Genomic DNA, 23,712 nt, shown 5'->3' with positions numbered 1-23,712 from the left:
ACCGCCAACCTCACTTAAAAGTGCTCGGAAAGTTTATTAGAAACCAATTTATTTTTTAATGGGAGTTAGTGTGGGGGGGGTGGGGGGCGGCGGATGTCGTGGATGGGCACGTGAAAGCGGTCAACTTCTGCTGTACTGCTGCAGAAGCAAAGCTGGTACAATTCTTTAAGCATTATTTTGTAATGAAAGACCATTGTCTTGGCTTATGTGGCTTTGGTTTTAATGTGGTTGCGCTATCCTAAGAATGAGACTCGAGTCTATTTCTTCTTCCCCTTCTGCTTCTCGCTCCGTCTTCTGTAACCTACGGCAGTGCAGGCGACCACACTGCCCCCGCCCTGTGAGGACAGACGCCGCTTGCAACAAACGCCCACGCGTCGCAGCAGTGGCGGCGATGATGATGATGAGGATTTTTGTGCTTGACTCATCTTTCTGGCGCACCCAATGCGCACTTCCGCGCTTGCGGGGTGGGCGAGTGGGCAGTGCGATCTGGGCACAGTCTCGCATTGAGGAGCGACGGCTGTGGTGGGGGCGAGGGGGGGGTCTTTTGGGACAACTTAGAAAAAACACTCGGCGGACGTAACATTTGCGGTTGCTGCCTCTCTCTATATATATACCTCCCGGCGAAACGTTTCCCACTCGAATGAGAGCGGTGCGCTTTGCTCGGAGTGCGAAGAGAAACTTTGCTCAGTGGTGGCTTTTCATTACCTCCTGTAACATTGCAGCCTGGCGAAATTATACGACCTGGTTTAGAAAATCCATGTAATCTCGGTGGGAGATAACGACACGCGATTTTTTTGGACGGTGGGCGGGTTCCTGTAGAGCGCGGGCGGTTGGTACCCGATAACTACAATTTACGTTTTGAGTTTGGCCCGAGTTTCTACAAAGTTGCTGCGAAGTGCAGCGCTTGAGTTCGTGGAAGTCGTCGACCTAAAGGGGGCGCACTGCTGCACCGCTGCGTCTCTGAGCGCGGCTCCCAGTTTTGTCCGTTCAACCATGCGGCTACAAATGCAGGCGAGTGACTTTTTTTATCTTGTACATTAATATTTTACCTAATGTATATTCTTTCCTCCTGTAAATGCCCTGTGACTTGCATGTTTGCTGTGACGTGGTCGTACACATTTTATCGCCGTGATAGGGATGCTCTAAATGGGATGGTGCACTATATAACCCTGGCAACCCAGAGTTAATTTCCTGGCCACGACCTCGTGGTGATGGTCGAGCAAACCTCGCGGCTGACGGAGTATGAATAGCTCCGTAGCTCGGCAATGCATTAACATTTGTTCCTTTTTAAATGTTGGAAATTATTTTTACGTTAATGCAGAGCGATATTCTATATTTATTTTGAATTTTAGAAATATGATCTATGATCACCGGACGTCTTTGCGATCTGTACGATGCCGAAGTTTGAAACCTGCGCGTCTGATTTTATAATGGTTGGCCTACGTACAACGCAAAATAAGTTAAAAACTCTCCCCCCTACTTGGTAGGCTGTTACTGGTGGGGCCTTTACGAACACACTGGTACAGCGATCGCACGCGGAACGTTGGCATCCGCTGCGAGCTTGGCTACCCGTGTCGAACATTACTCGCACAGCTGTGAACCCAGGGATTAAACGTGAGAGTGGGTGTTTTTGTTAAAGGATGCCGGATTTCACCATGACGGCCCGGTGAGATGCCATGTGTGGCGTTCCGCGCGAGAGGTCGTTCCTAGTTCATTTTGTCTCGACCAAACATGGAGGAGGAGGAGGATGGCTGACGTGAGAGGACGGGAACAGGCGGCACAAGTGTGGTGTCTATTCTCCCAACAGATCCAGCTGTGGCTGTACCAAATTCTTGTCAAGTATTGTTTAAAAATAGATTCTCCTGCGTGACTGCCTGCGAGGGAAATTTCTTTCCCACTGACGTACGTGTGCGCGTGCACTCTCTCCCTGGTGTGGTCGGCTCATGTGCAACTCATTGTCGTTTTTATGGGCCGTCTCTCAAGCCGATGTGCCCTGCACCACGGTCCGTTTGCCTTAAATGCCACGTTTTAAACCTCGTGCCTCGAAGGCATCTGCATGTGCAGGAGTTCTTGCTGTGGGGTCCCGCCGGTTTGACGCTCCATACCGATCCTGCTGTGTACGAAATTCTTCTGCACAGTACGCAATCAACCGTGCTAATTGGAAGTGCGGGGGAAGGATAACAAACCAAGTGCAACAGTTCCTAGAGAAATTAGTTTATTCAATCGTCTATATTTAAGTGCATCACCCCAGTGGCTACCAAATGTCAGGAAGGAGAGGAGCATTCCAACCTGCCGCAGAAGCGCATCCGGAGTCCGATTCGGTGACGTGACGTCTTTGTTCGATGGCTCGCGAAAATCCGCTGCTGCGAGAATGACTGGAATTCACTTGGTTTTATGCTCCTTGACCAGATCGGCGAGGGTGTCGTGGTTCATTTGTGGCGAGCCCTTTTTGAGTGTAGCGACCCATTGGCAGGGTGGCAGTCTTTCCTGCAGGATCCCGGTTGTCTTTAATACACACGTGCATGCCTTGTGAATTTTATTCTTTCAATTGAGTTATTTTTCCAGATTGTGTCTTGGCCGGTCGCTCTGTAGTTGGAAGCACCACCAATTGGAACCGTTTGGGATTTCAAATCTTTGTTGTAAGGGGGATTGGGGAAGTTGACTGGTCATCCTTCCGGGGTCTATTAAATGAGATCATCTTTGTGAAGTCAGGAAGTGGTTGTCCTATGGGTATCGTGGACATCTGAAAAGAGCTACAGCCTATTGCATTCCTCCAGCATAAATATGTTTATTCTGAACTCTGCCCTCGCCATACCAATGTGGAATTTTTACCGCTGGCTTAGCACTGAGCTCGAGTTTGAACACCTCGATGCTCAATTTGAGCAGCAATCTCCTGAAGTGTCTCCAGTCCTCTTTCTGGTGACTGGGTCCGTGGATTCGTGATTAATTTTTTAAAAATCATGTTCCGTTAATGCGCACATTGATAGGCTGCCCCTAACTTGCAATGGAAAATTCCGTGGTCATATGTCAGTAGCCACAAAGTTGACTGCCGTTTTTAGAATTTCCTAAACTGAGATAAATAATTGTGGTATGAAAGGAATTTGCCCATGTAACGATTCGAGGAATTTTAGTTTTTTGGAACTCCCATGTGGACTTTCTTGCTTGGCTACAACTCTGCCCACTGCTTGGCAGCTGGCCTGTGGTTTTCTGAACCCTTTTCGAGGGTGAAGCGACAGATCTGACTGCCTCCAATGCTGCCTTGGGTCTTTATGGTAACGGCTTGCCTTTGTCTCGCTACACTCTGCGTGTAAAGAATTCGTCCTGTGAACCTGGCATGCCCACGTATGGGCATGGATGCTGTGTTGGCTCATGAATTTTTTTTTCAACATGTCACTCATCTACCAACGCTATTTATTAATGACTTGTTTTATTTGTCAAAGATTACTGGTGCGTGCGCTGTAAGACCTTACATTTGAGTAACACTCCATTTTAAAAAAAGCTACATTCTGTGCAACATTAACCAAATGTTGTTGGTACATTTTAATTGCGTGCCGTCTAAATTTCATGTGGTTGTGCAACTTGAGAGTTTTTTATTCATTCTGCTGGAGGTTGTTGAGAAGTAATCCTTTGTTTTGAATAACGTTTAATTGTTTTGAAAATGGCTTTGCACCGAGTTCTGTTCTGGTATTATGATATACAGCAGTCGCTGTCATCCAGTTGGGAGGTAAAGCAATGCTCTTGGTTACTGCAGTGGCAAGATGCCGACTACCTCGCCTGGTATACAGAAGGTCGTGGGTTTTTAGTCTGTCCCTGACGCCCTGTATTTAGATTTTGAATGTTCTCTCCGTGTGGTCACGTGGATTTTTTTTCTCCTGGGTCTGGTTTTTCCTTCATTTTTTTTTTATCCACGTGCTTTTACGGTATTTTTCTGCTCTAAATATACACATGATTTAAGCCACTTTCTTGAGCTATCATTTGTGATGGCCAGATTGCTTCTGGAAAAAATCTGTGTGGCTCGGCGGAGCATACCTCATTTATTTTTTAAATAATGTTTGTGGCCAATATCTGACTGCGGCCGCCGCCCCGCCCCCCTCTACTCGTGCAGGTGATCAAGGTGTTCAGCGAGGACGGCACGAGCAGGGCGCTGGAGGTGCCCACGGACGCGACGGCGCGCGATGTTGCCCAGATGCTCGTTCAACGACGCCACTTTGTGGACGACAACAACTGGTCGCTCATCGAGAGCCTGGTCTCCGTCTCCATAGGTTTGTGGCTTCGACCCCCCCCCCCCCCCCCCCTTGTTGGCTCGCCCCGTCGTTCATTTGCTCGTCCACCCTCCCCGCCGCGCTGCTCATCGCTCGCCCACGAGTGCTGCGGTGTTGTTGCCCTACCAAAGGCGGCGTTCGTCACGGTTGTTTCGTGCTGTTTTCTTTGCCTCCAGTCCCCCCTTTTCAATACATAATCGCGACTTGTCGTTTTTAACCCCCGTCACGAGCACTGTGGCTTTTGTGCTGAAGTGTTGTTGTGTACACACGTACATGAACGCTCTTTGTACCCAGGTGAGAGCACCTCCATCGACACGAAGCCTCTTACAAAAGAGCTGAGGTGCACACAAAGTGGGAGATACAAATCTCGCTCTCTCGTGCAGACAAAGCAAACAGAGCTATCACGTCCTCCCGACCCAACCGATCTTTCCTTTGTCACGTTGGCCACTTGGTGCCTCCTCTTGGTGACATCTCTCCAGCCTTGTTTGTTTTGAGGCCGCAGTTCGATTCCCCCCCCCCCCCCCCCCGTGTGCCATCGGTGGGTCGCACACTGGAACGACATTCTGCTGGCGTTCCAACTATTTTTGAACTGCGTTCTCACGCGATTTTTATACCGCAAGGATTTCTGTGGGGGGGGGGGGGGCACATCTGAGCTGGCAGCGACTTACAAGTGTTATCTTCGCAGTTCTTCCAACCAGCGAGGCGAGGGTGGCTCTTTTCCCTATGCCAAGTGTGGCATTGTGGCCTTCTAACATCGCCTGCCGAATTTCTCGTGATAAAAAAAGTGTTCTTCGCTGTGTCAAGTTTACATATTTGGTGCCCTCCACCTCTCCCCGTGGCGTGTCCGTAGCGACACCTTGAAGTAGCATCATTGACGAATGAAAGGTCCAGACGCGATTTATTTAAAAACATTCTCCCCCCCCCTTCCCCCCCCCATGTGCATTCCATCGTTCTCTAATCCACTCCGCGTGATCTGCTTGTGGTCCCGTTTCCCGCATCCACAGTCTGCTTCCGGCATGTGCCGGGCAGGCACAAGTCGGTGTTGAATTGTGCTAAAGTCGAAACATTTGCCTGTGGTTGATTTGATATAACAACAAAGCCAAGTGGGGTTTGGGTGCCAGATGGGCAGTGAATGCGTTGTGTGTGTTTTTAAACCAGCGCTTGGCAATCTTTCTTGTCTGGTGGTTGTTCAACTTTAGTCGTGATTAATTTTTAATTATCTCCCATTTGCTAGCCGTCTGGTTAATGCAGTGGCTTAATTTGTAATTACCAATCTGTTCTAGTTGTATGCGTGTACATGATGGATCATGGGACTGGAGTTGTGGAGATAATGCTCCTACTTGTCTTGCTCGACCACATACTTCCTGAAAATTATAATTGACCCAAAGGACCAAATACCGGGACTCTGTCTGTCTGGCAATGAGGGGGGGATGCAGAGCCAGCACTGCTGAAATCTTGGGTTACAATCCTGGCCTCGGCCACCCATGGCTTTAAACTGGGCGCTCTCCCTAGTAGCGACAGGATGGCCTCTGCAATTGGTAATAACTGTAATGAAAGAGCCATAGCTTCTTTGTTACTCTGACTTTATTTCCCTTCTGAAAAATATACATTTTGGTTTTAAGTGTGTGTGTGTCATAGATCTCTCTGCAGTGCTTCAGTGTCCTCCTCCAAATTGAAACGTTTCCGGCCAGTCCAATGAATTGCTGCATTTGTTGTAACGGCAGCAGGTAATAAGAGTTCCCCTGCTCTCATGCCAAGCGATGTTCATGGCAAGAATATCTACACTCTCGCGGTTTTGAATTTCGCAATATGATCTTGTGACGTAATGTGTTTACGGGAATAATCTGCCTCCACAAGGCCACGCGGACACCCATAACCCCCCCCTCCCCCATCTGCGAGTTCCAAATGGAAATTCAATTGTCTCGTGACACTGAGGACAACATTGCAATACAGATGTAAATACATGCAAAGCACCTTGACATTCCCAGTGCTGAGCGAAGGTCTGTCCATACTGTTGATCGTTGTTATACTTCCTGCTGGTCAATGGAGGTGGTGGTGAAGGGTGCTCAACTGGTTGAACTATCGCGAGCAATGGTGGGGTATTAACTCTGGTTGCTGAGCTCGTAACACATTGTCCTAAGGACATTGCCACCGCTGCACCCATCTGGCAGCATTTCGCATACAAACGTGCGACTATCTGAATATTTTTTTTTTCGCCTCCAGGTACACCCACAGAACATTGACGCATTTGTGTCGAAGGCATCGTACTCTAGAGGCGTAACGACGCAGATTAAAATCTCTTCATTCCGTTTGTGCAACTACAGTACTTGGTGTTCTGGTCATGCACTGACCACCGTTGTGGAAAACTAACTGTGCCAGGTCCTCTGCGTGACACCTGAAGTCTCCCTTGTGGAAAAGCTGTGCGCTGGATGAATCTCGTTTTTAAGGTGTGGTGGTTTTTGTTGTGGTGCTTGGTTGCCCCCATATGCGCAGAGCGGTTGCTCGAGGACCATGAGGAAGTGATGCAGGTGCAGGCGTCGTGGGGCAGCGATGCCGACAGCCGCCTCTACTTCCGCAAAAACTACGCCAAATACGAGTTCTTCAAGACCCCGCTGGTACCAGCCATGAACTTCCCCCCCCCCCCTCCTCCTCCTGCACAGCACCACCCGAATCCCTGAGGAGTGCACAAGGGCTTTTGCAGCTGCTCCCTTCAGAGATGTCTGTTCTAAAGCTGCAGTCACGTCTTGCTGTCACCGTTTGTTGCTGATACTAGAAGTCTATGGATCAACGGCAACCTAATCGCATTGATGAAATTCAGCTTCATGCTCCTGGCACATTATTGTTGTGAGTGACATTTTGACAATTCAAATGATATACATTTTACCTTTTTTATACCAAAGGCAGCAAATTAAACTGTACAAATGTTTTTTTTTCCCCCATATACAAATCTGAGTCGCTCACAAATTGAAGTGTGAACCCAACCTTGTTACTTGAATTGACTCGTCACCCGGCCAGGGGTAGAGGAGTAGGGGGTTGACTTGTTTGCAGGCCTCACAGCTGCAGTGCTTGAAGCCCTCCCCATGGAGGCCCTGACGCGAGCACGCCGGGCCCCATCGGCAGCCTTGCGGCCCTCGTCCGTCTCAGTCCCGTCCTTCACCCAGTGTCGTCGTCGTCTCGTGTTTTAACATCCACAGCAATTTTTCCCTGACCAAATGGTGTCCAACTGCAGCGAGTCGGCCGCCGCCTCCTCCTCGTCGTCGTCTTCGTCAAACGGAAGTGTCCCTCACTCGCAGCTTGTGCAGGTGAGCCATGCAATGCCTCCTGCACGCAGCTCGTGATGATGGGCGCGATGTTTTCGGGGTAGGAAACTCTGGCGCGCTCTCCTGCTGTCCCGGGCCTGTGCGCCGCGATGCTAAATACTCTGCTGCAATACCGCAAACGCCTCGTTTTCACTCCCGATTTGCCCCCCTATGGAGTTGACCGTGCTTCGCTGCACTGGCCAGTGCATGTTGTTGATATATCTTCTTGCAGAGTGCCAGACTGGTATGAATGCCCCCCCCCCCCTCGTAAGTTTCTCCTACTCAGCTCAACATGTCCCCTTGAGCCTCTTCAGCCAGGCAAGGCGGCGCTCTGAGGAATAGTTTTACGAGGTGTCCTTCGCCACAGGTGGTGAACTGTTTCACGTGGTCGCTAGCGCGCACGATTTTCAGCTTGAACTCGGAGTCAACGGTGTACCAGAGTTGTCGTTTCTGTCCGCGGTGGTGATGGACAGTAGTGTGTTCAAACATTCAGTGAAACAACCGATTTTATACACATTCTGCTCCCACAGTCATTTAAACCCCAACCGCTCAGCTGCAGCCTCATGCTGTGAACTTCCACTTTGAAAAATTCCCCCAAGCTGCGGCGACGTCTTTGAAAGTACTCGTATTTATCGTGCCATGGTGCTCGATTCTCATCTTGCTATTTTACACCCCCCTCCCCACCTTCCCACACCAGAATTTCTTCAACTCGAGCAGCTGCCCCGAGATCCAAGGGTACCTGAGCGTGCGCGAGTCGGGGAAGAGATCCTGGAAGAAATCTTTCTTCCTTCTCCGCCGCTCGGGCCTCTACTTCTCTCTGAAGGGAACCTCGAAGGTGACGAACGCTACTGCGCCTCATTCTGCCCCCGGGGGGGGGGGGGGCTGCACTATGGTGGTTGCAGTTTTTTTTTTCTTTTAACCACGGCTGTTTTTTTTAAATCCTTTATATTAAGTTCGCTTGCTTGCTTGCGTGCTTGCTTACGACCGTGCAAATCTTTCGGTCGTTTTTTAATACACTTCTCGTGATCCAATCGAGCTGACATTTTCCACACAGACTCGTTGTGCATGACAATTAATTTTCGTGAAAAATGTTTCCAAAATTTTACACTGTTTAGGGACATTTTTTTTTATATTTAATTACCAATTGCTTAATGCTGGCAGACAATCATCTGACCCATAGGTGGCAGCCATCTCAAGCCAGAGGACGAGAAGACTCTAGCCGCCACGCATATAAAGGATTTGGAGTGAAAAACTATGTTTTTACGGGTGAATTTTTTGTAATTGTTGTCTTTCCTGCAAGAGGGGTGAGGTGTGGTAGGTGGGGGAGTGTCCATGGCTCGACAGGGATGATAGTCGTGTGGTGGCGTGGAAGCTTGGGACTTGATCGTCCAATAGGATGTCCAATGGGGAGATTGCACAATATTAAATTGGTTCGTTTGCAGGTGCCAAGTGGATCATTAAAGTCGCAGCGTTGACAGGTGGCAATAGCCTGTGGATGCCATAATCCCAACGGTGGATTGACCATGGCTGATAAGGATTTGCCATGATGCTTGTTTATTGGGGGTTCTTCCTGACATCATTTGGACTGTGGCTGATATTTTGTAACTTTCCACCTTTTTAAACCCATTTTTTTTTGCGATTGGCTTTTTTTGAAAAATCTTGATCACCTCCCTCCTTGGAAAGCACATCTCTGCCCCCCCCCCCCCCTATCTTTTAACTTTTGAATGCTGGCCCCAACCCAGATGTCACAACTTCCAACTACTTCTGAAATCCATTTCATTAAGTAACCTGTGGGTTCACTCTGAAGGCAGCGTTTTCCCACCCCACCCATCGAGTGTAATGTTACTTTGTCGCATGAAGTTTATAACTATATATTTTGTTATTTCTCAGTGCTCGTTTAACCTTGATGTCGCATTTGGTTCTACACCTTAATGCTCCAATTTAGGCAGATTAAGTGTGGACCCCAAATTCAATGTGGTGGTTTTATTTGTCCATTCTTTCTTAACCCGGTCAAGACCAACTTTCCTCCTATTTAGCATTGTGGGCTACGTGTGGTGCAAAAGAAGTTCAACGTGCTTATTACACCTCAAGAACCCGGTTTGAATCATCGCAGATGGTTTGGCTGGATTCGAACTCCGATCTCTGCGGAAAGTGCCAAGCCCATCGCTCCGACCTCCCCGGAGCCCACGCGGCTACCCACCTGGGCTCCTCTGGGCTGTCTGTCCCGCTGCCTCGGCCTCACCTTCTCCCTCTTTGCTTCCAACCCCACAGGAGCCACGACACTTGCAGTGCTTTGCGGAGATAACGGAGAGCAACGTGTACACGGTGCTCTCTCCGCGGAAGACTCACAACGCGCCCTCGGACTTCTGCTTCTGTCTCAAGGTGAGAGAGGAGGGGGGGGGGGGACCGAGCTTTGCGTGCGGAACATCAACGGACCGGGGGGGGGGGGGGGGGGTGGAGTTCTCGAAGCTGGGAATTGTACCGCACGCCAATTCCACCAACTGGGCCGATGGGGGGGGGGGGGGGGGCGGAATGGCCAACTGCGTTTTGTTTAAACGTGAACAAATGGGTGTTTTACGTTTCGGGCAATGGCTACTTGTAAGGAAGAGCCATTGCCTGATTTATATAATAAATGATCAGGCGTTGTTAATTGGCGAGTGCCGTGAATGGTTTTTAACCCATTTTTTTACGTTGGTGAATGTAGTGACCTCCAGTGGCAGGAGTTGTTCCATGCCACGTGAACAATTGAAAAGCTTGTTCTTACACGTGCACCTATCACGAGTGCAATCATTGCGTTATTGTTAAGCATCTGGGATTAAGAGCGATGCAGGAACTCGTGATTTGCGTGTGCATGACTTTTCACGTGCAGGTTACACGGCCTAACATTACCAGTCGAACTTAACTTTTAGGCTTTTGCTTGATATGGAATTCTCCCTGCCTCATCAATTTCATTTCTTCAGGACCTGCCATTTGGCTAATTGACACAATGTCTAGAATTTGCAATCTCATTTATTTAATTTGTTTTCTGCATTGTTACGGGTTTGTTCACTCCAACCTAACCGTTACGTGATCTCGTTTGCATGAACCTAACATGTATAAAATATTCGCACGCACCGCTCGTGGTGTTATAATTATATAAAATCTCCCAGTTAGTCGTGCGGCAGCGAATGCCGATCCACCGACTGTTGCACTTTTTTGTGCTTGCGTTTTGACAGCCCAACAAAGCGTGTGGCGTGAAAGACCTGAAGCTGCTGTGTGCAGAGGACGAGCAGAGCAAGGCCTGCTGGATGACCTCCATGAGGCTCTTCAAGGTAATTGGGGGGGCATGGGGGTGCTTTTAAATCCAAGTACTGGTAGGAAGGGGGCAATCTCGTTGGGCTGAACGTCTTGTGCAGGGGGTAGTGCGCATGAATGTTGCGATCAATTGAGCTCAGATTTTTTTTCTTCCAAATTAGAGATTGTGCTATATTGATCGCAGCTAACGTAAATGGGGTAGGGGGGGGTTGGCGCTAATGAAAGTTGCATTTGCAAATGGGGTCCGTATGGAAACCCTAATCCATTTGCAGAACTAATTTTGAATGCTTTCCAACCTCAGGTTTAAAGTATTAAGTGCATTGGTTCTGTCTGGCTGTCTGCAATGGGGAAGGGGGGGTCATGGTAATAATCCTAAAGATGATCCAATAAAAACATAATTTAGTGCACACTTGTGGTTGCTAGAAGGACTTGTCCTCGAGAATATTGGCGACTTGAATAAGATTGCCCAAATCTTGGCTTGAGAAACCAAACCCCCTTAAAGAGGCCCCCCCCCCTTGCTGGTTCAGGCTGACGTCACGCCGTGCACTCGACTCTCCGACCTCTCCACCGTGACGTCGCCTCCAGTGCCCGAGCGCTGTTCGACACTCGTTGTGAATCGGTCGTCGCGAACGTCGTTATGTCAATAATATCCGAGAACAAGCGGTTGGGAAAGCGTGCTAGAGTTTGTGCACGTGGGTACATTTTCTTGTTTATATTCATGAAGTATCCATTAATTTTGTGCACTTAAATGCGATAGCCTTTGCCAAGGTCAATTTAAAAAAAAAAAGGCAAAAGTGGTTGTCCCCTGGATGGACTCGCCCCTGTCGTAGGAACGCAAATTGCCCCCCACGGGCTCGTGAAAACACCGCTTCTGCTCGTTTGAGCAGGAAATCACTTTGACCTTTGACCCTATGCGTGTCGGTGAGTCTCGCACACAGTCGTTCTCGGCGCAGCTTGTTGCCGCCACAGTGCCGGAGGAGATGGCGTGCTCCCCCGTCGGCTTGTGGTGGAGCAAAGATCTGTACAGTGACGCGTGTGTGTGCACTTGTCTTTTTTGTTTGTTTTCAGCACGGTATCCAGTTGTACCAGAATTACAGGACCCCGCATCATCTGAGATGGAACCACCTGACTCAATTTACCGCCACGCCCATGGTAAATTCCAAAGAATGTTGCGCATAATTTTTCTCAACCCACTCCACCCACCCACTCACCCTCCCTCATCCTCGTGGTCGCTGCTGTTATCTTATGTAAGCATGCAAGTGGACAAAAATAGACCACGATCACATTTTTATCTGCTCATCTGACGGGCATGCTCGGTGTTTTCAAACAAATCGCCTTGGCCTCCTGCAAGGTGTCATCTTTTTTTGGCCACCTGCATCTTCTTCTTGGTTCTTTCGGTAAAGTCACGTAGAAGGGAAGTAATAAAATAATAAAAATAAAACATAATAAAACAATTCTCACGACGTTTCGGCCACAACGCAAGCAGCCGTCCTCAGGCCAAGAATGAGACATTATCAAGCTAATAATGTCTCTTGATAATGTCTCATTCTTGGCCTGAGGACGGCTGCTTGCGTTGTGGCCGAAACGTCGTGAGAATTGTTTTATTATGTTTTATTTTTATTATTTTATTACTTCCCTTCTACGTGACTTTACCGAAAGAACCAAGAAGATGAATCCCTGCAGTCACGAAAGCTTTAAATCGAAATTTCACCTGCATCTTGTCCGACCTCCCAAATTCTGCAGACCGTCACATCGGTTAGCCTGCTGCCACTGCCAAGTTGGTGCGACTTTTTTATATATTTATTTTTAGTGGCCCCTGAAGAGCCTTGCTCACTGGGATTTCTATTCCCATTCTCTGCCAAATCATTGTGAGCCAGAAATCAATTCTGCTCAAACCCTTTTTCCGTTTTGAGACGTCTGCAAGTTGCGGGATGGGTTTTGTTAACCGCTGAATCTCGGAACACGCAAACGGTGAGAGGCATAGCGCCGTTGCTGTTGAAGACCTTGTGCTTGCTGCCGAGAACTAGTGACACGACCGCACTATGGTAACTGTTGCCAAACTGTGCCACACGCCCTCCCGCATGGCCCTGTGGAATCTTCGGTACGTCTTCTGGTCTTCTATTCAGAAGACGTGTACCGGCCAAGGATATTGTATTTTAGTTGACGTTACACGCACACGATCTAAAAAGGGTTAAGAGCCTCGCTCACTTTTATTAATAATCCCGTGCATCACTAAGCCATGGAAAACTTGAGTAAATAAAAAGATGAACTCCTCTCTTAAATGACTGGCTAATGCACGTTCAGCCGATTTGGAGGGGGGAGAAAAAACCAAGGCTGTGAGAAATGTATTCTAGTGTTTGATTTCTCGCAAGGCTCTACCAACTTAATGAGTCTCTAAATTCCAAACATGTGCTCGCCTTTCCTTGTGCGACCCACGGGCGCGCGCACGCACGCGCTAACTTTAGAATCGCGTGCGCCGCCTGGGGATTTGACACTGGACCCTGGCTACAGCGGATTGCTTTGGAATCCCAGCGATACCAGTTTAGCCGTGACCCCTGCCTGAACCTCGCCGTCGTTGTTATGCCACATTTGGCGCTATCTTTAAAGTCATCGGCCAAATATTTATCTGAAAATGCGCTTGCCCAGAAGATTGCAATCCCTTGAACGGCTAGAAATGCAGCATCGCAAGTCTCCAACACAGGTTTTTGTTCCACCCATTTTGTATTTTTAAGGTAAAGGTGTCTGTTGCGGGACCGCCTTGACAGTCGTGCGCGTTGGGGACCTCATTGGTGTGGCAGCATCGTGCAGTATCCATCCGTGGACGCGCCGCTGTGTTCGCATCCCCAAGCGCGTGCCGTGTGTGTGCGCATGCACGTAGTGGACGTCATCGCTGGCCGTGCAGTGTGGCGGATTTCACTTCTGTGCAACCTTATTTCGAAGAGTAGCAATATAACATTGCTGTCTTTTTTTTTCTCAATTCTTCCCCCCCCCCCCCCCACCAAACATTTGTCGAACGAGAGAGAGGAATTCTGGCACAGTTTGTTTGCGTGCTGCACTACGAGCCCAGCGACCCCCGACGCGCACTCCCAGCCACGGCTGACGTTGTCACGTGATCTCGGTCGGTAATGGGAATCTTGTGGTGGTTTGTGCGTGTGAACAACAGAGGAGCATTTCGGAAAACTCGCTCGTAGCGATGGATTTTTCTGGACGGAAAGGCCGGATCATCGAGAACCCCGCGGAGGCCCAGACGGTGGCAGCTGAAGAAGCCCTGCTGTGGAAGGTGGGGGGGGGGGGGTGCACAGGACTCTTTAATTCATGACTCCCTCCCCGTCAAGTTTGTCACTTTGAGTAGGGTGACGAGAGACTAATCCATTCAGAAATCTCGGAGCGCAGCATTCTGTCTGACCCCAGAATGCTCGGCAAAGAAATAGTTTACCAAATTGACTTGTCCTAAAAAACGATGTATTGAATTTCCCTGTTATCCCTTGCACAATACCAGGGGGTTGCACGACACTATACGCTGCTGTGAGATTGTCCACAGGAGAACAGAAGTGATATTTGTCATTTTATTAGCGCTGGAATTTGAGTGATGGCCAGAGACCATGAATTATTTCGACTTGACGAACATATTTTAATCATTGGCGGCAGAAACCAAGCCAGTATTTGGAAAGTGTGACCCTGTTGTGTCGAGGTTCGTTTCTCCATTTGCCAGACTGATCTGGCTGTACAGCGAGTGTGTTGCTTGACCTGTATCTGGATTTCTGTGCATTGTGCCCACAAAATGGCATTTTATCCAAATTAACATTGGTTGGCCAAATCATCGCAAAGTGCACGACCTTAAGCCGCTTATTGGTAATGCTTTATTTTGGCGAAGTGGGGTCCACACCGCCTGAGCACTTGCTTGCATGCAGCTGCTGTTGCTTACAAGAGGAACGACGACCTCTACCGTTCGTTCCATCTGCTTGGCGATTTGGTTGCGTGACTGATTACGCATCTAGAGCCGAGTGGACCTCGGCTCTAGATGCGTGTACTCCCAGTCGCCATTTCCCTACCTGCTTCCCTCACCGTTCACATGAACATGCCAACTTGCCCTTTGGGTTGCTTTGCTGAAGCACTTGGGGGTGTGTTGGCCACAGATTGAGACACGAAAAATAAACTTGCGTGAAATTCTGGGTAAAGATTAACTTTGAAGAATGGGGGACGTACATTTATTTTAGCGTGCGTGAAAGATGGTGGTCAGGAGTTCTGGCTCGTCGAAGAGCTTTTTAACTATGGCTGTGTTTTTTATCGCTGAACGCGTGCGAGCGCCTCGTGTGGACTCGTGGTCACTTTGCCGCCCCCACCCCTGCTTGGACGTTTGATAACTGGGTACAAATACAACAATCTCAATCTTTTAATTTATCCTAGAGAAATCCGATGTTCAGTAGGGGGTGGGTCGTCTGTGCTTGTCCAGTGGTTTTGCTCCAGTGACCACCTTTGGTTCAATGAGCAAATGGCTGGCGCTTTCTCTCGGAGCCACTTCACGTTGTCGTGGTGCTCCCTCTGCTGCCTGCCTGCACTCCCTTGCTGCATGAACGCCACCCGCAGCACCCTTCCTCGTGTGTCACGTCAACGGCGACTCCTGAAACCCAATGATGCTCGTCCACAACGCCCGTGGCGTTGTCGGTGTGCTTCTTGTTCAAATTATTTTGTGCACTTAAATTCCTACCAGTGTGGGGTGGTGCACCGAATCTGGTGTTCTGAATTTGATTTTCCCTGCCTTGGCTACCACTGTCGCTTAAAGGTGGTATCAGCAGAGCTGTGCCCACGCCAACCCCATTCATGAGCCGAAGGTTGGGGTCTAAATCCGTGTTTTACTGATGGATTACTGTGCTTTGATGGGCAACTGCCTTCACTTGACGCGCGCTTTTAACTTCAACAGAAACGCGGTTGCAACCGACTCAACGTCCTGGGAAGCGGCAGTCCCGGACAGACCCCCACGCTGAGCACAAGTGAGTTCCAGAGCGACGCGTTCAGCGCTCCTCTACTCGGTGCGCCTCCCACTCATCGTGTCTCGGTCGTCAAACTTGCTGCTCGGGCAATGGCCCCTGGTGTCAATCTGTCGTTTGTGTGATGTCGGGGTCTTCATAGGTGCTCTAACTACCAGCATTTGTCCCAAAAGGCTTTAAGGCTATATGGGGCATCTGCACTTTGTTTATGGTGGCAGGGTTGCATCTGCTCGTGGAGTTCCCCAGGGCAGTCTGTTTTGGTCGCTCGCTCAACCTACATGGTTTAAAGCCCTGGGTCCTAAAGTCACGTGATCCGCGTGCGGCGGTGCGAATATTTTTGTGGACGCGTGTTTTTTTAGCATGGTGCGGTGTTGTGCTTTTGATTTGTTGCGTGCCTGGTGCCCACTAGTGTCTGTTGGGCATGTGGTGGCATCATTGCGCACATGTCATGAATGGTGTGGTATATTTCTCTACATGTCTCGTGGTATCGAAGTGCGTGTGCGGTTTGTGTGCGTTGCTATGCGTTCTGATTGTGTTGTTTTTTTTTTGCTGCCGCTCCTCGTGCGTTGCCCAGTGATCCACTGGACACAGCCATGGTTCTATGGCCACATTTCCAGGGAAGAGGCTCAGAAGATAATCACGGAGCAGGGGCTTGTGGATGGGTGAGTGCAAACGGCAGCGATGCACAGCCCCCAGACGTCGAATCGATCCTCCAATCTGTTCCTTCTGCATGTGATCATATTCAAATTAGTTTTGCTTAATTGAGCTCTAATTTAAGGTACTGCTAGACGACACACCCTGAATCTAACTTTGACCCCTGCCTACCTCTGCCATTTCCCGTCAATGCCTCCCTTCAACGGGAGGCCACCTCTCACAATTTGGATGTTTTTACCCCCCCCCCACCCTCTGTCTTTAAACTTCCTCCTGGCCCCATTGCACCTCGGCCAACATTAACTTTGATTTGTGTTCTCAATGTGCAACATCCGTGCCTGGGTTTGTCTCCGTGCGTGCGTCTGCACAGGGTGTTCCTGGTGCGCGATTGCCACAGCCACGCCAAGGCCTTCGTGCTGTCTCTGTGCCACAACCAGAAGGTCCGGCATTTCCAGATTCTGCCGGTGAGGGAGACGCTCTACCGTGGGGTGGTTGTAGATCGCCGTTTTTGGCACCACGTCCGGTAAACCAAACCATCTTTGCTCTAGAACCAAATAAATTGCGCTGCGTTTTGCCGTGGGTGCACCAGCATCAATATAATCGCCACTCGTCTTGACAAACGGCCTTGGGGATATTTTATCAGTTGATGTTTGGGGTAAGAGGATCTCCTTGAGAGCTGTGTTGTGGAACAAATTTGTTTTCTGTCTTATAAGTTTTTCAATCTGTAACTGCGTTCCAAACATTGTTTTCTATCACACCGTCCAGTTTGGGTTAAGGACAGGGGGGGTGGGATGAGGGGCCCACGACTGGTTTAGCAATCTCCGCTAGTGGCTTGGAATAGAACTGTGGTTTACCAGGTTCCTATCGCAGCAGCCAAACGTCTGCACCGTCGCTGCACTGGAATGACGAGTACCGCAGTGGGAGATTATTTTAAAGATTCTCTAAATGACTCTGGTGCTCGTATACTGTGGGTGTTCTGAGGCGTATTGTGCACGAATGGAATGAATTTGAGGCCCCACTTGGTGTGACGTGAGTTGTCTGGAAATGTCGCGACGAGGCCTGCTGCCGTATTCGCTGTGTGGGTGGTAACGTTACGTAACGTTGTGGGTGGTAACGTTACGTTACGTTGTGTGGGTGGTAACGTAACGTTGTGTGGGTGGTAACGTTACGTTACGTTGTGTGGGTGGTAACGTAACGTTGTGTGGGTGGTAACGTTACGTTACGTTGTGTGGGTGGTAACGTTACGTTGTGTGGGTGGTAACGTTACGTTGTGTGGGTGGTAACGTTACGTTGTGTGGGTGGTAACGTTACGTTACGTTGTGTGGGTGGTAACGTTACGTTACGTTGTGTGGGTGGTAACGTTACGTTACGTTGTGTGGGTGGTAACGTTACGTTACGTTGTGTGGGTGGTAACGTTACGTTACGTTGTGTGGGTGGTAACGTTACGTTACGTTGTGTGGGTGGTAACGTTACGTTACGTTGTGTGGGTGGTAACGTTACGTTACGTTGTGTGGGTGGTAACGTTACGTTACGTTGTGTGGGTGGTAACGTTACGTTACGTTGTGTGGGTGGTAACGTTACGTTACGTTGTGTGGGTGGTAACGTTACGTTACGTTGTGTGGGTGGTAACGTTACGTTACGTTGTGTGGGTGGTAACGTTACGTTACGTTGTGTGGGTGGTAACGTTACGTTACGTTGTGTGGGTGGTAACGTTACGTTGTGTGGGTGGTAACGTTACGTTGTGTGGGTGGTAACGTTACGTTGTGTGGGTGGTAACGTTACGTTGTGTGGGTGGTAACGTTACGTTGTGTGGGTGGTAACGTTACGTTGTGTGGGTGGTAACGTTACGTTGTGTGGGTGGTAACTGTGTGGGTTGGGTGGTCATGTGCCTTGTTGGTGACTGCTGTGTGATGCCGCACGACGACGCTGCGTTTAATGCTGCGGATGTAACTCTCAATAGAGTTCAGCTTGCTTCGGCAGATGTTAAAGATCCCTGTGACGATGTTGGTTAAAGGCTGTGTGGCTAAATGTGCCGGCATCATGCTGCAAATTTTGGGTGGCATGGAGGCATCGTAGTGAGACTCGTGCCTCCGCAGCAAAAAGTTCCTCGGTTCGAGTCTGAACACGGCACCTTTTTATTGTGAGGTTTGAATGTTCTCCCCTTGTTCTGCAAAGGCGTCCCCTCCTGGGTTTCCCTGTGTTTCTACCAGTGCAATACAAATAACTAACTGGTATTGGCTAAACATCCCCAATGCTGAAAAAAAAATCCTCCAATGACTCTTGGAATCGCACTGACAGCAGCAACGTCGCCCTCTACTGCCAAACCTGGGTAGGACCCTGACAGTCTTGGAGGCTGGCCTGGCTAAATTGAGGATAAATTAACTAACACGTGAACACACACACACACACACATTGGGTGGAAACAAACACAAATTGTTATCAACGCCCGCCCCGCTACTGCAGACGACGTCCGTCAAACACGCGGTGCCTTCTTGTGCGTAAGCCTTGTTAGTGTAACATTGGCGTCCAATACCAGAATCTTACGAATCCTTGTGCGATGTTGTTGTTTCCTGGACCAGGTGGAGGATGACGGGCAGGGTTTCTACTCGCTGGACGAGGGCCAAACAAAGTTCTCCGACCTGTGCAGCCTGGTGGAGTTCTATCAGCTGAACCGCGGCGTTCTGCCTTTCCGCCTGCGCCACTGCTGCACCCGCGTCGCCCTGTGATGACGTCGCGACGGGCGTGCCTCGGACCTCGCCCCGGACGGGGGAAGAGAAGAAAATAAATAAACGTTCCTCGACGTTTTCTGGGACCTCAGGGTGGGGAGTGACGGACCGCAGTCAAAGTCCTCTTCTCTCGTGATCCAAATTTGGGAGAGCCGTTAATTCCAAGAGTGCGTTTTTTGAAGGATCGTCAAACACCATATTTTTTAAAGAAGCGAAATCTCGAGTGGTGGCTGCTACTTGATGGACTTGTGAACGTTTGAGACGTGTGGGGCTTTTTTTTTTTGAGCGGCGGATGGGGATTTGTGCCTGGAAGAGGGGGGGGGTACTGCTGGCCGTTTGGGTAAATTCGACACGGATGTGGTCCCACCACCCCCCTCTCCCTCCATCCTTCCCGTTAGGGGCGCCGCACGACGCTATTGCCTTTGCAATAGAACAAGCAAAAAGAGGATGAGGAGGAAAAAACTTTCACGTGAGAATTTAAGAGAAAAATAGAGGAAACTGACGTTTTTTTCAGCACGAAAATGCACAGAATGTAGTGTCCAAAGGATGGCTTTTACTGTGAGTTTGCATTGCCACTCGGATCCCTTGTTACTGTTGTGATGGTGCACTAAACAATCAGGTGAGTCTCTTATTTACATGTTTTTAACTTTTATTGTTAGCGGCACGTCGTGCGGGAATGACCGTGCGTCCCAGGAACTTTCCAAATGTGCCGCCCATCATGGCGACGATGCGTGGTCGCCGTGACGACGACGCAAAATTGTTCCTGTCCACGGTTTTGATGTCAAAGTGGAGCAGATCTCCAACGGGTGGTGGTGGTGGTTTGAGAATTTGACGCACATGGGTGACGGTGGTTGTTATGAGGAGGAAGACGACGAAGATTGAAGGCTCTGAAAATGTGGACAATTACAATAATTTGCTCTGAGCAATTTGTTTTTAGAGCTCGTACCTTTTTCAATTCCAAAAAGGCTTCAATGGACATTCATACTGTTTGGCTGTTGTGTGTTAATTCAAGCGGAGTCTGTGGCGTCTACCAGTTGGTTTCATCTGTAGCAGTCGGCTCTCGTCCTCATTTGATGCTGTAAGGTTACCAGTCTTGTGTTATATTTTGTAAGACTATGTATACGCTAAGTAACTTTTTATTCTGTTTATATTTTCCTTCCGGAAAAACCTTTATCAATATTAGAGCCGCTGTTTTGGACACCACACTGTTGTACATTTTCTATTTTTTAAACTATTTTATTAACCAGCAGAGTATTTTAATGTTAAATTAGCATTTAATTTCAAGGTACAAGAGTTTATTAATTAAGTTTCGTTTTGCTTTTAAACACTTGATGTTGACGCTAGAACGTTCTGTAACTTTACATTTTTACGTAGCCAGTGTTTTTTCATCAGTTTCTTTTGGTTAAAGTTTTTAAACTTATGCTTAGCTCCATAATGCAATGTAAGCAGGTTATTGGACTTTATTTAACATTATAAGCTTTCCTTCCTATTAATACAAATAACGTGTTTTAGACGTGAACACTCGAGTTTAATTTGGTGATTGCCCATGTGACTTGACCAAGTAATATGAATGCCAGCCATAATTTAAAGAAAGTTAACACTTTTTTTTCACACTTTTCCATTCGGCGCACACTTGTATTGTTGTCAACAGCTCCAGATTGGCCCATGCTGTTCTGTGCACCTGTTCCAGTAAAAAAAAAACAAGTGCTCGGAAATTAGGTCTGCAAAGTCTGAAGCGAAAACCTTGCACCCCCACCCAGGTCTTCATCACTACTACTACCACCCTTGCTGTTGAGTGAAGTTCTTTGTAATTCTTGCATTTGTTTTTAGGTAACTTCTGGACAACTCCTAGTTGTGTTACTCTACACCTCTTACCAGTCCCCCCCCCATCACTCGTGCCACATGTTTGCAAGAACGCAACACGTGACATCACTTGCCCACCTCTGCCCGTCTAGATTTTCGTGCAGCGTTTTTAACCCCAGCTGCCCCCCCCCCCCCTTCAAAGTCTTGGCGGCGTTAAACCATCTTGCCTCCCTGGTGCAAGGTGAGGTTTCTAACAAAACCCTGCCTCTGCAGTGATGGGGCACCCTCTTTTTGAGAGGGAGTGTGGTGGGGGCCATTCCATTTGTGTCGAACCCTCCGACTCCTGTAACCCAACGGCGTCCACTGGTGACGAGCGACAAGGAAACGCGGCGTTAACCGTGGCCTTTGGTTTTGGGGTTTTAAAATAATCTAAAGAGTAAAGATTTTAAACCTAAGTGACTACGTGTTTTTAAAGACTTGTTTTAAAAGCCGGCCATGAACGTTTTTTTTTTATGTTTGGCAGTCTTCAGCATTTTAAAGCACCACTTTCCATAAAATCCTCCAGTACCACCTTTTAGAAATGTATAATTTAACATTGTGAAATGAACAGTTTTGGCAGGTTTTAGATGCACCTGGTGTGTCTCTCCCTTCGAGTCCGACTTGAGTATAACCATACATTCTACACTTCTCTTTTAATGGTAACATTGCCTCCCGTTGTTCTATTCTAATTACAAAGACTTGGACAACGTTGCCGACATGAAATGATTTGACATGGAAAAGTTCCTGCATCAATTATTCTCGCAGGCCACGACGATCAACGGCGAGTAGAATAATTGTAAGCTATGGTTTTGGAAATCTGATACCTCCCCCATCCCGGTAGACATTGCCTATCTCTCTGAACGTGTTAATTGCAAGGTGAAATGGAATGTGCACGCCGTCGGTTCTGTCACCGCCTCTTGTTTGGGATGTTTGCTGGCTCATTGCTACCCTACAGCTCCGACTTTCTGTCCAAAAATTCACGAAGGCCTTAAAAAAACACAAGTGCTTTGCTATGCGCGATATTTGTATTTTCATTCGCCACGTCAAGATTGGTCTTTCCATGGTTATTACCTTTAGCACCCGAGCAGTCGACTTGTTTTAAAATAATTTCTCACCGTTACTTTGTCGGCCCACCATTTTCCTTGAACCGTAGATTAGTTTTGAAAAGTGCGTTTTTGTAACCCATTTTCTTCCCCGACCCCACCCCCCCGTTCATTGACGACTTAATCCCAAGACTTGTGTAATTTGCAATGTGGAGTTTGCAGGTCGTTTTACTCGTGGGATTCAAGTGTTGCCTGTTAGTGCCATTTCCCTGATGCACGGTAGCGGCACTCCTTGGCTCGGGTGGAGTGCTGCACAGTCAGTCGCCACGTGATGTTTGTCTTGCTAATTGCCGATCGTTATAAAATTGCTTCTGCCGTTATTGTTATATACACTTTAACTCTGGTATTCGTGTAACGTAATGAATACATATTGCAACTAACAATGTTATAAATACTTGAAGCCAATTTTTGGCCTGACATGTTTTTTTTTTACTTTTGAAAATGTTCAATTGAAAGTTTGCATTTTTAGTGGAATAGGGTTCAATTTGATACTTTTCTGCTGTGTTTTTAAGCTTCGTTTTTTTGCCCATGCCTTCAGAACGGGACAGGTGGCTCCAGAAAAACAAAACTGACCTCACCCCAAATGAAACTAAATGGCACGGTCCAAAATGAGTGCTTGTACGCGTTTCACTCCACCGTGGAACCGCGCCATTTACATTCAGGGCCTTATGCATATTCCCATATCTGTATCAACCTGTGCTTAGAGCATTGTTACCTTGAACCAGGTAGGAGGGGGGCACCATTTCAAAAGACTGTAGTAAAGCCATTTTCGTCCGCACGTCCCAGGGAATTAAGAGGCTCTACAGCAGAAGCCAGGTCCAGTGACATTCTTATGAACCCAAGCTGCTAAGAACACCTTGTATGTTTATTATAAAAAGATTGCGTGCGTGGCTGTGCAACATGTTTTTTTTAAAGATCTTTGTTGGTAAGCCGATTTTGAAATGTTGATCTTGCCTCTGTTTGACTTTGTGTTATGCCCATATGTTCAATGAGATGCGGTGAAATGGTGTACATTTTTAGGCAAAGCAAGTCTTATTTTATTAAGTGTGCCCTTCACTTTATCAAAGGACTAAGCTAACTTGCAATGTAAAATTTGTAACGTTTCTTAATAAACATGATTTTAAAATATTTCACCGTGGGTTTTATGTTTTTTTTAAACCCATTGTGGTTTGTAGCCATCTATGCTGTTGTGCGATGGTTTTCTATCCGAATCTATAACGTCATCAATGTCGCTGGATTAGAAGTATGACAAGTTTGGTTAATTTTACCAGCCTTCGCATGTGGACTTACTGCGTTTTGAAATATAAATGTCATCTGAAATTTGGCGCAAACTGAGATCGCCTTAAGTCTTCGCAGAAAATCCTAATTCTCGGAGGCCCTCTGTTACTTAATTCCAGCAGAAGGCAGTGTGGAGCAGTGGCTTGCGGTGGCGTTTGCCAGTGGCAGTGCTTTCGGTCGATGGTTCGTCAGTCCTCCTTGGGCGAGCTTTCGTGCTCTGCTAAGAGAACAACAACAACAACGTTGTAGCATGTGCACAGGTGTACTTG

At 48.1% G+C, this 23,712-nt stretch overlaps 1 protein-coding gene across 6 annotated transcripts in view; it reads left to right on the top strand.

Annotated features, from left to right (window-relative positions):
* Positions 1-23,293, top strand: part of LOC144729059 (growth factor receptor-bound protein 10-like) — an 87,645-nt gene extending 64,352 nt beyond the window's left edge. For 5 of the 6 annotated variants that reach the window (XM_078608921.1, XM_078608919.1, XM_078608922.1 and 2 more), the window contains 12 exons: positions 4,106-4,262; positions 6,756-6,877; positions 7,457-7,564; positions 8,259-8,396; positions 9,833-9,943; positions 10,777-10,872; positions 11,924-12,007; positions 14,019-14,135; positions 15,777-15,846; positions 16,418-16,505; positions 16,865-17,017; positions 19,074-23,293. In XM_078608921.1, coding sequence (XP_078465047.1) covers positions 4,106-4,262; positions 6,756-6,877; positions 7,457-7,564; positions 8,259-8,396; positions 9,833-9,943; positions 10,777-10,872; positions 11,924-12,007; positions 14,019-14,135; positions 15,777-15,846; positions 16,418-16,505; positions 16,865-17,017; positions 19,074-19,164 — 1,335 coding nt within the window. In that variant the 3' untranslated portion in view covers positions 19,165-23,293. The remainder of the gene's footprint in view (positions 1-4,105; positions 4,263-6,755; positions 6,878-7,456; positions 7,565-8,258; positions 8,397-9,832; positions 9,944-10,776; positions 10,873-11,923; positions 12,008-14,018; positions 14,136-15,776; positions 15,847-16,417; positions 16,506-16,864; positions 17,018-19,073) is intronic. The other variant, XM_078608920.1, reaches the window with a different exon arrangement.
* Positions 23,294-23,712: the final 419 nt, after the last annotated feature.

The sequence above is a fragment of the Lampetra planeri genome, chromosome 31 (genome assembly GCF_965212315.1).
Source record: "Lampetra planeri chromosome 31, kcLamPlan1.2.h2, whole genome shotgun sequence".
Classification (NCBI taxonomy): Eukaryota; Metazoa; Chordata; class Hyperoartia; order Petromyzontiformes; family Petromyzontidae; genus Lampetra; species Lampetra planeri.
This window is presented reverse-complemented; position numbering and strand designations above follow the sequence as displayed.